The sequence below is a fragment of the Equus przewalskii genome, chromosome 1 (genome assembly GCF_037783145.1).
Source record: "Equus przewalskii isolate Varuska chromosome 1, EquPr2, whole genome shotgun sequence".
NCBI classification, from domain to species: Eukaryota; Metazoa; Chordata; class Mammalia; order Perissodactyla; family Equidae; genus Equus; species Equus przewalskii.
This window is the reverse complement of record NC_091831.1, coordinates 148,053,837-148,067,457: the sequence shown is the minus strand read 5'-3', so window position 1 is coordinate 148,067,457 and position 13,621 is coordinate 148,053,837. Positions and strand designations below refer to the sequence as shown.

General features: G+C 53.3%; 2 protein-coding genes across 2 annotated transcripts in view; one reads left to right on the top strand and one right to left on the bottom strand.

Moving 5' to 3' along the window:
- Nucleotides 1-5,022, bottom strand: part of RHOV (ras homolog family member V) — a 20,713-nt gene extending 15,691 nt beyond the window's left edge. The window contains exon 1 of the mRNA XM_070584025.1: nt 4,587-5,022. The gene's annotated coding sequence lies outside the window, so the exon portion shown is untranslated. The remainder of the gene's footprint in view (nt 1-4,586) is intronic.
- Nucleotides 4,922-13,621, top strand: VPS18 (VPS18 core subunit of CORVET and HOPS complexes). Its single transcript, XM_008540624.2, has 5 exons — nt 4,922-5,535; nt 6,583-6,724; nt 9,378-9,469; nt 9,617-11,487; nt 12,287-13,621. The coding sequence occupies exons 1-5, from the start codon at nt 5,445-5,447 to the stop codon at nt 13,010-13,012; spliced, it is 2,922 nt and encodes a 973-aa protein (XP_008538846.1). The 5' UTR covers nt 4,922-5,444; the 3' UTR covers nt 13,013-13,621.

The window sequence follows — 13,621 nt, the reverse complement described above, 5'->3', positions numbered from 1 at the left end:
GTGGGAAGAAGGAGGGTGGGCTGGGCCCATACATGCCTTGGGAGGGGCCTTGACGTTCATTCAGTGAGAGAGGGGATGACAGTAACAGGGAGGGGAGAAGGCTTTTTGAGAATTGGGGCGATTCAGGTAGGTTTGGAAACATCTGGAAGGGAACCAAACAGGAAGGAGAAGAGATTTACAGCCTCTTGGAAAGGGTTGTGAAGAGGCCGAGGGCCTTCTTTCCTTCAGCATGTTTTAACAGGAGCCAACAGTGCCCAGGGCCCTGCACCAGGAGCAGGTGTGCAGACACCTCTCCCTGCCCTCAGGGAGCTTATAGCAGAGGGCCCAGGGACAAGAGGAAGGGGGAGAGGAAGGGAAGGGGAAGAAGTGGTGGGGAGGAGGAGGGAGGGAGTGGAGGAAGAGGAGGGACAGGTAGAGAGGTAGGGAGGGGGGAAGAAGAGAGAGAGAGAGAGAAAGACAGACAGACAGACAGAAGTTACCAGGCAAGTGTAATGCAGGGTGATCATAATGTGGGACGATCGGCACAGAGGGCTGAGGGACCACCCCGAAGGGCCCTGATCCTGGCAAGGGGAGGACCATCAGGGAAGCCAGTCCAGAGGGAGCAAACCTCCAAGACCATACTCAAGTGTCTAGAGGGGCAGGGTGCACTCTGGGAATATCCTTAGATCAGCACTGAGAGATAACAGACCCGATGGAGTTTACCTGGCGATGAGGTGAAGGACGGCTTGGTTTCTTTAATAAGTCTTGTAGCTCTCTCTTTTAAAATGTATACACATATTATGCTGATTAAAAATTAAAGTTAAAAACAGATTTCTAAATCGCCCATGCAGAAGGATCCTGAGTGATTTAAACTTCACCCCCAAGGAAGCATTACCTCCCCCTCCGTAGCCGTGGGCTGTGTGCAGTGACCGCCTTCCAAAGAGGACCGTGTGGGAAGAGGGGAAGGAGTCACTCTACAGTGGAGAGACCTGACAAACACCACCTCAGCCGGGCGATCAAGGTCAACACCATCAGGGTTAAGTCACGGTGATGGTATGTACCCGTTGATATGATGTGATGATAATGAGACTTTACCTCCCAAAACCCTTAACCCCAGTCTAATCCTGAGAAAAGACAAATCCCAATGCAGAGCTTCCTACAAAACCCCTGCCCAGCCCTCCTCCAAACTGCCAAGGTCATCTAAGATAGGGAAAGTCTGAAATCTGCCACAGTCCACAGGGCCTAAGGGGACACAACTAAACGTGAGGTGGGATCCTGGAACAGGAGGAGGACATCAGGGAAACACTAAGGACATCTGAAGCATGGACTTTAGTTAATAATAATGCTTCAGTATTGGTTCACTAATTTTAACTAACGTAAGATGTCCGTAGTAAGGGAAACTGGAGCGAGGTTTCTGGAAACTCTCACTATCTTCTCTACTATCTTCTCTACTACCTTCTCACTTTTTCTGTAAATCTAAACCCATACTCAGAAAGAAAGTCTACTTTTAAAAACCGAATGACTCACTTAAATCAAGCAAATCATTCCTTTTGGTCTGGGTCTTCATTCCGTCAACAATTACTACGAACAGTTAACCTGTACTGAGCATTTTCTAGGAATAGGCACAGTGCCGAGTGATCTGCATCATATCCTATAATACTTACAGTGCTATCAGATAGATTTTTCTCATTTCACAAAGGTAGAAACTGAAGCATGAGAAAGCTCGTTTTTGCAATTCTCTTGTAAATATGTATTAGTGAGTTAGTGACTGCCCCCGTGGGGGTCTCACGTGCAACTGTCCAGACTGGGCTCAGTCCTGTGACATCTGCACCGCCCCCGACCCCAGCTCTTCCTCCTCCTGGAAGGTGGTGACACTGCACCATTGGCCAGGTCTCCCCAGGAGTTGTCCTGCACTCCCTGCCCCCAACCCCGCACATCTAACTTGATGCTAAGTCCAGTGGACCCCTCCTCAGAAATGTCTCCCCGGAGTCTTCCTAGTCTAATCTCTCTTTCTCTGGGTTGGGCTCTCACCTCCTCTCTGCTTCTGCCCGAGGTCTCATCCTCTCTGATGGGGACTCCACCCAAGCCACCATCCATCCTTCTAGAGGCCGCATCTGATGATCTCATCCCCAAACAAAGCCTTCTGGTGGCCCTGTCAATAACTTTCACAATCTGGCCACAGCTGGGTCCACTGCCCTCCCCCCACGGGCTCCAGCTTTCCCCCTAGACTTCATATTGATTGCAGGTCTTTGCTCCTGGTTCTCTTGAGTCCTCCCTAATGCCTCCCTTTTTTTGCCCTTGGAAATTGTACATGCCCTTCAAGTGTTAGTTCACCTGGTTTCGTACACCAATCCTCTTTCTCTGTGGCCCAGCCCTTACTCTCCTGGCAGCTGCCACATGGATTCTGAGGGTTAAGAGCTCGTGGTTCTGTAGCTCCAGCTGTGAGTTCCCTAAGGCACCGGTGTATTCCTGTGCTCAGGAATGTTTAGGTTATTCCCCACAATCAGCATCTGTGATATCAAAGCAAAATGCCCACGCTTCATAATTAGGTGACAGTAAGTGGCCCGGACAAGAAAAGCCATGGCAGTTCTGAGGGGCAAGTTGTGGTCTAGAGAGGTTTCCCGGAGGAGGTGGACTTGAGGGTAATTATCAGATTAAAGCCGCATTTAGAGTTTATTGAGCACATGCTCTATGTTTGACGTTAGGCTATAGCAATGAGCTTTCACCTAGATCACCTCATTTACTCTTCAACACAGACGTACTAACTAAGTATCGTTATATCATTTCTGTAGATGAGGAAACTGAAGCTAAGAGCATCATATGTGCCATGTCACAGCTAGTGAGTAACTGGGCCGGGACAGGACAGCTGGTCTCTGGCTCTTACTCCAAAGTCCAGCCTAAGGATTGAAGAATGACGATGTGGAGGAGTACTGCCATAATCAATTCAACAGGAAGGATGGACTGAGTCTGTAGCAAGCGAGGCCCACTTAAGCCCCACCCCATACATCCCAGAGAGCAGTGGTACTCAAGAGGGAGGCTTTGGGGATAGCAAGGAGGTGGCTGGAAGAATTCTGTGTCCCTGAGACATCCCTCCTATGCTGGGACCCGCTCCATGCAGAGGGACACTCTGCAAAGTCCAGACCTGAAGAATCACCTGTACCCCCCTCCCTCAGCTTACATCCGGAGCGTGGGCATTGTGGTGGTGAACGCTTCAGCATCTGCTTGGATTTGAATATTGCCTCCTTCCCCACTTCCTGGTCAGATGACCTTGGACAAATTGCTCCACCATTCTGAACTTCAGCATCCGCTTTTGTAATGTGGGGGAAAGAGCAGTGCCTACTTCACAGCGTTAGTGTGAGGGTAAAATGAAATAATGAATATTAGGAACTTAGTGTGGGTCTTGGCACATTGTTGTACTCAGTAAAGGTACCTTTTATGATTATCTGACCTTTGCCTGGACCTAATGCAATCCGCAGGTGATCTGGGGTGGAGCCTTATGCACGGAGCAGGGCAGTGCTCTGCCTGGGATCACCTTTCCCAGGGCGGAAACCTCCTGCCTACCGCCCAGGTCGGCCAAATTCCTTCCTCGGACCTAGCCTGCAGGGCGTGGCCCCAGCAGCGTCGCAGGCCCGGGGCGGAGAAGCGGGACGGGGGTGCGGCGGGAAGTTATCTTGGATCACTTATCTTGTCGCCCTCTCCCGGGCCAGGGCCACTCCACCCAGGGGGCGCTTGTTGGGGGCAGGTGAGAGCCCAGTCCTCCGCTCCTGGCAGGGAAGTTCTGCGACAGTAGAGTGACCACACAATGTACGGTGCAAACCTGGACGCTTTTGAGAGTTAAGGGGGCGCTCTTAGTCATTACGCGGGTGCTTCCCGTTAAAGCCAGGACAGCGGTGACCCTGGCCAAGAGCCTTCCACTTTAGCAAGATAGATCCCATGGGCCCCAGAAGGAAACAGACTCCGTCGGGGTCGCCGAGGCTGGTGGAAGAAGGAAAGCCAACCGCAGTCGGCACCGGAACCCTCGCAGTTCTGCCACTTAGGACTCCTCATGTGCCTCCAACATCACTTGTCCCTTGTTCCTCCTAGGCTTTGCCGGTATTTGTTCCCCGCTCCTCCGAGCTCCCACAGCGCTGTGGCCACGTCCCTGTTTACGCCCCACGAGGGCAGAGATTTTTGTCTCTACCGTGCTCCCAGAGCCAGGAAAAGTGCCTGGCACAGAGCATGCGCTCACTTGTGGAACCAGTGTGCTTCCTATCGCTTTTCTAGCATTAAGTACCTATTACTGGCCCATCGTCCCTGCTGGATTATGACCTTCAAGGACGGTATTGTACTTATCTCTGTGACCCCAGCACCTAGCCCAAGGCCAGGCACAGAGTAACTGCTCAACACCATTTTGGTTAATGAGCGAATGGAAGTGGCCAAGCACTCCTTAGCGGTGCCTCATGATCTCTGCCTCCTCTCTGTCTCCCCTCACACAGAGGAAGCATTACGGAGCAAGCTAGAAGCAGATTAAGAAGCACATGGCTTCCCGCTGGCCGGCCCACCAGCGCGGCCACTTTCTGGAGGCTGGTGGGCCCCTGGAGTTGGGAGGAGAGGCCAGGACTGCTTACCTGTGCCTTGTGAAGCAGGGTCAAGACAGCGATTAGATCGCGGAACGGGAGGTTCTCCTGCAGACCTAGGGCAGCGGGCTCTTTAGAAAGGTGGGAGCGGGAGCCAGACAGGGAGGCTGAGCGGTCCATCTGAGAGAGGGAGGGAAGCCTGGGCATGAAAGGTGCTGGGGACCGGCTCCGAGGCTGCGGCTGGACAGCGCTGGGCGGGTTGCAGAGGGGGCTGAGGAAGCCGACATTGCCGCCTAGTGTCAAGGCCGGGAACTGCAGCAGGGTCTGGAGGGAGGGGCTGGCGTTCCGCAGGGCCGGCTCTCCACCCCGCTCGCCTCCAGGTCGGAAGCGTTCAGGGCTCCGCCCCCAGGCCGAGCCCTGCCCCAGGCCGAGCCCTGCCGCAGCGCTCCCGGCTCCCGCCAGCCAGCGCAGACTGGGCCCCGGCCCCGCCCCCGCAGGTCGCACCACGCCTCCGGGGGGCCGGCGGGGCGACGTTCCCGCACGAGCGTGCGTGGGGGGGAGGGGAGAGAACCCGGAAGTTACGTAATAGGCGCGCGTCCCGGGGGCGGGAGTCAGCTGAGCTGCCGGGGCGAGGTTGGGACCGCCTGCATCGGCGGAGGGGAGCCGGTGGTCTCTTGGGGGAGGGAGCAGGGTGCAGAACTGCGCCACGTTTAAGGGGGCGGGCCCGCCGGTCTTCCCGCTCTATAAGGCAAGAGGGAGAAGATCCTCAGGGTTTTAAAGGGGGAGGAGTCGGCGGCGGAGTGGCAGGATCTGTCAGATCCCTGTCGAGGCTGGGGAGCCGCAGCTTCTACTCTGGGGCGACCGGGATCCCTGGGGGGAACCCTGTTGTAATCCCAGAAGCCGGGCACCATGGCGTCCATCCTGGATGAATACGAGGACTCCCTGTCCCGCTCAGCCGTCTTGCAGCCTGGCTGCCCCAGCGTGGGCATCCCCCACTCGGGTAAGGGAGGGCAGGGCGCCGCTGCCCCTCTTGGCCCTCTTGGCCCTCTTGGCACCTGCGGGGGAGGAGCGGGGAGGGTGGCTCCGAGAGCTCGGTTCACCTCCTTCACATGCAGTCCGGAGCTAGGCCCCTGATTCTCTTAAGGCTCTGTGGATGGTCGAAGTTTGGAAGAGCAGCAAGAGCAATCGCGTGATCTAGGCCCTACACTTAGGGTCCTTCTAAGAGGGAACCGGGACCCAGATAAGGAAGTGACTTGCCTGCAGGGCCGCAGTTGGGAGAACTGAGAATAGGCTCCAGGTTTAACCTGGTTCTGTGCTTTTCTCGCCAGGCCCCTTCTGGAGGTGGGAGGAAGAGAGTGGGGGAAAGAAACTGAGGAAAGGGGAGTGTTGTAGGGGAGGGGGGATGGTCCTGGAGGGAACTTTGTCACTGAACAGGGAAAAATGAAGTGTTTTAGGCCTTTTCTAGAGCTGGGTGCAGCCTGGAGTTGAGGGGAAAATTTGGTAGAAAGTAGTAGAGTTGGCAGAGGGGATGAAGTGCTGGGATATTTTGAGCAACGGTAATGGGAGTTAAGGCTGGAGAGAGAGCAGCTGCAGTTTGTTAACCAACTGATGGGAGGGTCCCCAGGGCTCCCTCTGCCCTTGTTCTCCTGGAGACTCACTGAGAGCATTACTGCATGGTCAAGGAGGAGGGGAAAGAGTGGAACTAGACTCTAGTTGAGCTGGGGTGGCTGGGCCAAAGATTGACAAGGGAGAAAGCCCAACCCCTTCCTCCCATTACCAGTGGGGACAGGTGCATTGTGGTGTGACAGCATCCCAAGGGCTCAAAGAATCAACCCCTCCCTGCTGTCAGAAGTGTGGGAAAAGCCCAGGACCCCTAATGGAGAGGTGATTGACAAACTACTTGATATATTGATATTAAACTGTTAACCAAGGTCCTGGGGTAGGAATATGCTGGGAAAGTGGAGAGGAGCCCTGTTTCGTTGCTGCCTCTCCTTGCCCTTTCTCAGTCTTTCCCACAGCAAACCTTTTCTTTGCTCCTCACCTGCAGGGTATGTGAACGCCCAGCTGGAGAAGGAAGTCCCCATCTTCACGAAGCAGCGCATTGACTTTACCCCTTCCGAGCGGATCACCAGTCTTGTTGTCTCCTGCAATCAGCTCTGCATGAGCCTGGGCAAGGATACACTGCTCCGGTAACTGAGGCCCAAAAGGTTTAGGAGTAGGGAGTGGATTGGTGGTGTTTGGGGGACTGTTAGCTCACTGGGGCCTTTCTTCCACTCTGGGCTGGTAAAGCAGTGGATTTGGAGTTTTCAGGAAATACCCTATCCCTTCCCAGAGAGAACCAGTGTAGTGTAGTAGCTAAGAATCAGATAGACCTGGACTCAGATCCCAGCTCTACCATTTACCAGCTGTGGAATCTTCTCTAATGTGTGCCTTCATCTGTTAAAGATAGTACCATCCCACAAGTTAGTCATATAGATCAGTGGAACTGTCTAAGTCCTGAAATAAATCCACTATAATGGAAATTATATCTCACTATAACTGGAAATAAAAATAAATAAATAGATGGAAATAATATATGACAAAGGTGTCAGCAAAATTGTTTATCTATCCAGAATAATCATTTGGGTAAAACAGAGCTAAGCCTCTTTTACAAAAATGAATTCTAGGTGGAATACTTATTTAAATATAAAAAATAATGTGAATATTAAAAGAACGTTTAATAAATTTCTATCTTCTTGGCCTGAAGGGAGACCTTCTTACGTAAGCTAAAAAAATCCAGAAGCCACAGGGAAAAAGGTAGATATATCTAACTACATAGTAATTTCATGACAAAATAAAAACAAAAAAGCACTATGAATTAGGTCAACACAAAAGATGGTGGGAAAATAATCTGTTTCACAAATAACTAAAGGTTTACATTCTTGTTCCTTAAAAAACCGTTACAAATTAATAAGAAAAAGAGAATTCAGTGGAAGAGGGAGGCAAAGAATGTAAACAAGCAGTTCACAGAAAGGGCACTTCGGATTTCCAGTAAAAGCTGAGAATATTCTCAGTCTCTGGGAAATGCAAATTAAAAAAACAATAAGATACCATTTTTTTTAACCCATCAGATTGGCAAAAATTAAAAACTAGTATATAGTGCTGGTGAAGGTACACAGAAGTGGACTCTCACACATTGCTGCTGAGAGTATAAATTGCCACCATGTTTTGGAAAAGTAATCTGGCAATGTTTGTTAAAATTTTATTTATTTATTTTAAAGATTTTATTTTTCCTTTTCTCCCCAAAGCCCCCTGGTACATAGTTGTGTATTTTTAGTTGTTGGTCCTTCTAATTGTGGCATGTAGGACGCCGCCTCAGCATGGCCTGATGAGGAGTGCCATGTCTGCGCCCAGGATCCGAACCGGTGAAATCCTGGGCCGCCAAAGCAGAGCACGAGAACTTAACCACTCGGCCAGGGGCCTGGCCCTGTGTTAAAATTTTAAATACCTCTAATTTTGACCCAGCAATCCCACTTTGGGGAATACATAGCTATAAAAAGGATCGTACCAATTTGCAAGGCTACAGGTACAAGGAGAGTGATAGCAGTATTATTTATGGTAGGAAAAACTGGACCCAAGCTGAATGCCCATCAACAGGAAACTGGTGATTAAATTATGGTTCAGCCGTAAAAGGGAATATTAGTCAGTTATTAAAACACTGAGCTAGAGCTGTATCTGTTGACCCAGTGGATTGTTCATGAAATATCAGTAAGTGAGAAAAGCAAGTTACAAATTAGTATCATACACATATATACACAATATGAAGGCATTTTTGTAAAAACAGTGACAAAACAGCCCTATTTATGTTATGAGCATGGAGAAAGATGTTAACATCAGTTTTCTCCATTGGGAATGAAGTGTTAGAGAAGAAAATCATTAACTTTTTCTTTATACATCTTTTCAATTTGATTCTTTAATTAGATTGAGCGTGTACTTTGAAAAGAATTTAATAAAATAAACAGGAGCACCCCTCAAAGTTATTATGAAGATTAATGCAGATAATACTAGATTAAGCTCTTGGCATGGTGCTGGGTATATAGAAAGTGCCCAGTAACCATTAGCTACCATTCATTGTTCCCTTTTGACCCCAGCAATTTGGGATACCCCTGCCCATCTTCCCGGCTGCACTGGAGATGTGTGGAGCAGAGGGAAAAGACATCTGCTTAGTCACTGCTCAAAATGAGGTGGGGGAATTCTCAGCCAAGAGTTCTTTCTTTTTTCTGCTTTATCTCTCCGAATCCCCCAGGTACATAATTCTATATTTTAGTTGTGGGTCCTTCTAGTTGTGGCATGTCGGATGCCGCCTCAATGTGGCCTGAAGACCAGTGCCAGGATGTCTGCGCCCAGGATCCGAACTGGCGAAACCCTGGGCTGCTGAAGCGGAGCATGCGAACTTAACCACTCGGCCATGGGGCCAGCCCCTCAGAGCCGAGTGTTCTTAAGTAGGCCCCTGTGTGTGTTTCAGAGTGCCTTTGGGGATTGCATTCAGAATTTTATGTGTAGGGGTCATCCCAGTGGTGTAGCGGTTAAGTTCCCGTGCTCCGCTTCGGTGGCCCACAGTTGGCTGCTTCAGATCCCAGGTACAGACCTACGTACCGCTTATCAAGCCATGCTGTGGCAGGTGTCCCATATATAAAGTAGAGGAAGATGGGTGTGGATGTTAGCTTGGGACTAATCTTCCTCAAAAAAAAAAAGCATTTTATGCATATATGTAGATTTCAGGGAAGAGAGGCTATGGCTTTCATCAGATTATAAAGAGGTCTGTCCTTCTCTGGAGTGATGTTGTGCCTCTTATCCTGACAGCATTGACTTGGGCAAAGCAAACGAACCCAACCATGTGGAGCTGGGGCGCAAGGATGATGCCAAAGTTCACAAGATGTTCCTGGACCATACTGGTGAGTGGTGGCGGAGGTCTGAAGTTGGGGGAGTTGGTGCTGAGTGTAAGTCCCTGCCTTGGGTGGGTGGGATCTGGGGGGAGGGACATGGGGGAGGCTAAGGGCAATGGCAGCATCCTCTAGGGTGCCATGCTCTCCCCACTCCAGGCTCTCACCTGCTGATTGCTCTGAGCAGCACTGAGGTCCTCTACGTGAACCGTAATGGACAGAAGGTCCGGCCCCTGGCGCGCTGGAAGGGGCAGCTGGTGGAGAGTGTGGGCTGGAACAAGGCACTGGGCACTGAGAACAGCACAGGCCCCATCCTGGTCGGCACTGCTCAAGGCCAGATCTTCGAAGCAGAGCTCTCAGCCAGCGAGGGTGGGCTTTTTGGCCCTGCCCCGGATCTCTACTTCCGTCCATTGTACGTGCTAAATGAAGAAGGGGGTCCCGCGCCTGTGTGCTCCCTTGAGGCCGAGCGGGGCCCTGATGGCCGTGGCTTTGTTATCGCCACCACTCGGCAGCGCCTCTTCCAGTTCATAGGCCGAGCAGCAGAGGGAGCTGAGGCCCAGGGCTTCTCAGGGCTCTTTGCTGCCTACGCTGACCACCCACCCCCTTTCCGTGAGTTCCCCAGCAGTCTGGGCTACAGCGAGTTGGCCTTCTATACCCCTAAGTTGCGCTCTGCACCCCGGGCCTTCGCCTGGATGATGGGGGATGGCGTGCTGTATGGAGCGTTGGACTGTGGGCGTCCTGACTCCCTGCTGAGTGAGGAGCGAGTCTGGGAGTACCCAGAGGAGGTAGGTCCTGGGGCCAGCCCACCCCTGGCCATCGTCCTCACCCAGTTCCACTTCCTGCTGCTGCTGGCGGACCGGGTGGAGGCGGTGTGCACGCTGACAGGGCAGGTGGTGCTGCGGGACCACTTCCTGGAGAAGTTTGGGCCGCTGAAGCACATGGTGAAGGACTCCTCCACGGGCCACCTGTGGGCCTACACCGAACGGGCTGTCTTCCGCTACCATGTGCAGCGGGAGGCCCGAGATGTCTGGCGCACCTACCTGGACATGAACCGCTTCGACCTGGCCAAAGAGTATTGTCGAGAGCGGCCAGACTGCCTGGACACGGTCCTGGCCCGGGAGGCTGATTTCTGCTTTCGCCAGCGTCGTTACCTGGAGAGCGCCCGCTGCTACGCCCTGACCCAGAGCTACTTTGAGGAGATCGCCCTCAAGTTCTTGGAGGCCCGACAGGAGGAGGCTCTGGCTGAGTTCCTGCAGCGAAAACTGGCTGGTTTGAAGCCAGCCGAGCGTACCCAGGCCACGCTGCTTACCACCTGGCTCACGGAGCTCTACCTGAGCCGGCTCGGGGCTCTGCAGGGTGATCCGGAAGCCCTGAACCTCTACCGGGAGACACGGGAGCGCTTCCGTGCTTTCCTCAGCAGCCCCCGCCACAAGGAGTGGCTCTTCGCCAGCCGGGCCTCCATCCACGAGCTGCTCGCCAGCCATGGGGACACGGAACACATGGTGTACTTTGCTGTGATCATGCAGGACTATGAGCGGGTGGTGGCATACCACTGCCAGCATGAGGCCTACGAGGAGGCCCTTGCCGTGCTTGCCCGCCATCGTGACCCTCAGCTCTTCTACAAGTTCTCGCCCATCCTCATCCGTCACATCCCCCGCCAGCTGGTGGACGCCTGGATTGAGCTGGGCAGCCGGCTGGATGCCCGGCAGCTCATCCCTGCCCTGGTAAACTATAGCCAGGGCGGCGAGGCCCAGCAGGTGAGCCAGGCCATCCGCTACATGGAGTTCTGCGTGAACGTGCTGGGCGAGACTGAGCAGGCCATTCACAATTACCTGCTGTCTCTGTATGCCCGAGGCCAGCCAGCCTCTCTGCTGGCCTACCTCGAGCAGGCCGGGGCCAGCCCGCACCGCGTGCATTACGACCTCAAGTATGCGCTGCGGCTCTGCGCTGAGCACGGCCACCACCGTGCTTGTGTTCATGTCTACAAGGTCCTGGAGCTGTATGAGGAGGCTGTGGATCTGGCCCTTCAGGTGAGCAAATGAGGCTTGACCCCATCCAGGAGAGGGGCCTGGAGAGCAGTAGCTTCAGATACTGAAGGGGGATGGGGGGATCTGGCCAGCAGGTACTGGCTTCCCTTGCAGAGAGGTGTTGTAGTGTAGAGGTTAAGAACATGAACTCTGAAGTCAGGGTTTGAATTCTGGTCATGCCACTTGCCTAAGCTGTGTGGCCTCAGTCTAATTTCTGAACCTCTCTGTGCCTCAGATAATTCAGCTGTGAAATGGGGGTACTATCATAGTGCTTACCTCATAGGGTTGATTAAATTACTGTATATGAAAAGCACTCAGAACAGTGCCTGGTACAAAGGTAATTCTATGTACAAGCTAGCTATTGCATTATGGTTGCAATTGCAGAAGGGGAAGGTGCTGAGTTCTGTTTCTCAAATCATGAATCATCTCCTGCCTTAGGATCACATGAAGTGCTATTTAAAATGTTAGTGTCTGGATCTGAACCCAAGACTTACTGAATCAGAATGTCTGAGGGTGGGGTCCAAAAATCTGTATTTTGACTATGTTCCCCAGGTGATTTTTAAATTCATTAACACTGAATCCCCTTCATCGTAAGTAGTTTTTACATAGCTGTGACAGGGACAGGTCCATTACTGACATAACTTCCTATCCTGGCCCCCAACCTTGCTTGCTGCCAGGGATCTGGGAATCCTGCACTGGGGCTTCTCCTCAGGCCCAGGTTCTCCCTGGGCATCTGTCTCTCCCAGTCTCTATCCGGGGCGGGGGGGACAGCTTGACCCCAACACTCATGGTCTCCCCACAGGTGGACGTGGACCTGGCTAAGCAGTGTGCTGACTTGCCCGAGGAAGATGAGGAACTGCGCAAGAAGCTGTGGCTGAAGATCGCACGGCACGTGGTGCAGGAGGAGGAAGATGTGCAGACGGCCATGGCCTGCCTGGCCAGCTGCCCCCTGCTCAAGATTGAGGATGTGCTGCCCTTCTTTCCGGACTTTGTCACCATCGACCACTTTAAGGAGGCGATCTGCAGCTCGCTTAAAGCCTACAACCACCACATCCAGGAGCTGCAGCGGGAGATGGAGGAGGCCACAGCCAGCGCCCAGCGCATCCGGCGAGACCTGCAGGAGCTGCGGGGCCGCTATGGCGCCGTGGAACCCCAGGACAAATGTGCCACCTGCGACTTCCCCCTGCTCAACCGCCCTTTTTACCTCTTCCTCTGTGGTCACATGTTCCATGCTGACTGCCTGCTGCAGGCCGTGCGGCCTGGCCTGCCAGCCTACAAGCAGGCCCGGCTCGAGGAGCTGCAGCGAAAGCTAGGGGCCGCCCCACCCCCTGCCAAGGGCTCTGCCCGGGTGAAGGAGGCGGAGGGTGGGGCTGCTGCTGGGGGGCCCAGCCGGGAACAGCTCAAGGCTGACCTTGATGAACTGGTGGCCGCTGAGTGTGTGTACTGTGGGGAGCTGATGATCCGCTCTATCGACCGGCCCTTCATCGACCCCCAGCACTACGAGGAGGAGCACCTCAGTTGGCTGTAGGAAGGTGTCACCCCTGATGGGTGGGCAGGCAGTCGGGGGTAACTACTGCCCCCGCTTAGGATGGCCACCCCATAGTCGGTGCTCAGTCATCTGGAGACTGCTGGGCCATGACTGTGTTGAGGGCGTAGAATTATAGCTGTTGCCCTTGAGGCGTCAGCTATGAGTGCATTTTGCCGGCTGCCCGTGCTGTTCAGAGCCGCCTTGGGGCTGCTGTTATGCCGGGCTGTTAGCCTGCCTCCCAGTGGAGGGCCTGGGCCTGGAGAAGTCAGAATTCTGACCCATTACTGTCCCCCCTCCATCTAACAGCTCTCCTTTCCTTGTCCCTCCCCACACGCAGCTTGTTCACCTTCTAGAGTGAGAGTACCATTCTTCCTTTTTACTCTGTGCCTCTTCTCCCTCAGAGGTGTCTGCCCCTAGGTCCCAGAAGTGAAAAGACAGCCCCTCGGAGTCCTAGGCATTGGGGGTGGGAAAGGTGGTGCTGAGGCGTGGCATGCTCTTGTGCACAGTGTCTGGGGCTCCAGGGTGAGGCGTGCCCTGGGGCTGAGGGCCTCATGGAGGACAGTGGGAGATGGCGATGGGGGTGGCGAGCATTAAACTGTCTGCACTGTG

Excerpts from the sequence above, each read along its gene's own strand:
- VPS18 (XM_008540624.2), top strand. The coding sequence starts at position 5,445 with ATGGCGTCCATCCTGGATGAATACGAGGACTCCCTGTCCCGCTCAGCC. Across the intron at positions 6,725-9,377 it reads GGCAAGGATACACTGCTCCG|CATTGACTTGGGCAAAGCAA; the intron begins GTAACTGAGGCC and ends TTATCCTGACAG. Across the intron at positions 9,470-9,616 it reads GATGTTCCTGGACCATACTG|GCTCTCACCTGCTGATTGCT; the intron begins GTGAGTGGTGGC and ends TCCCCACTCCAG.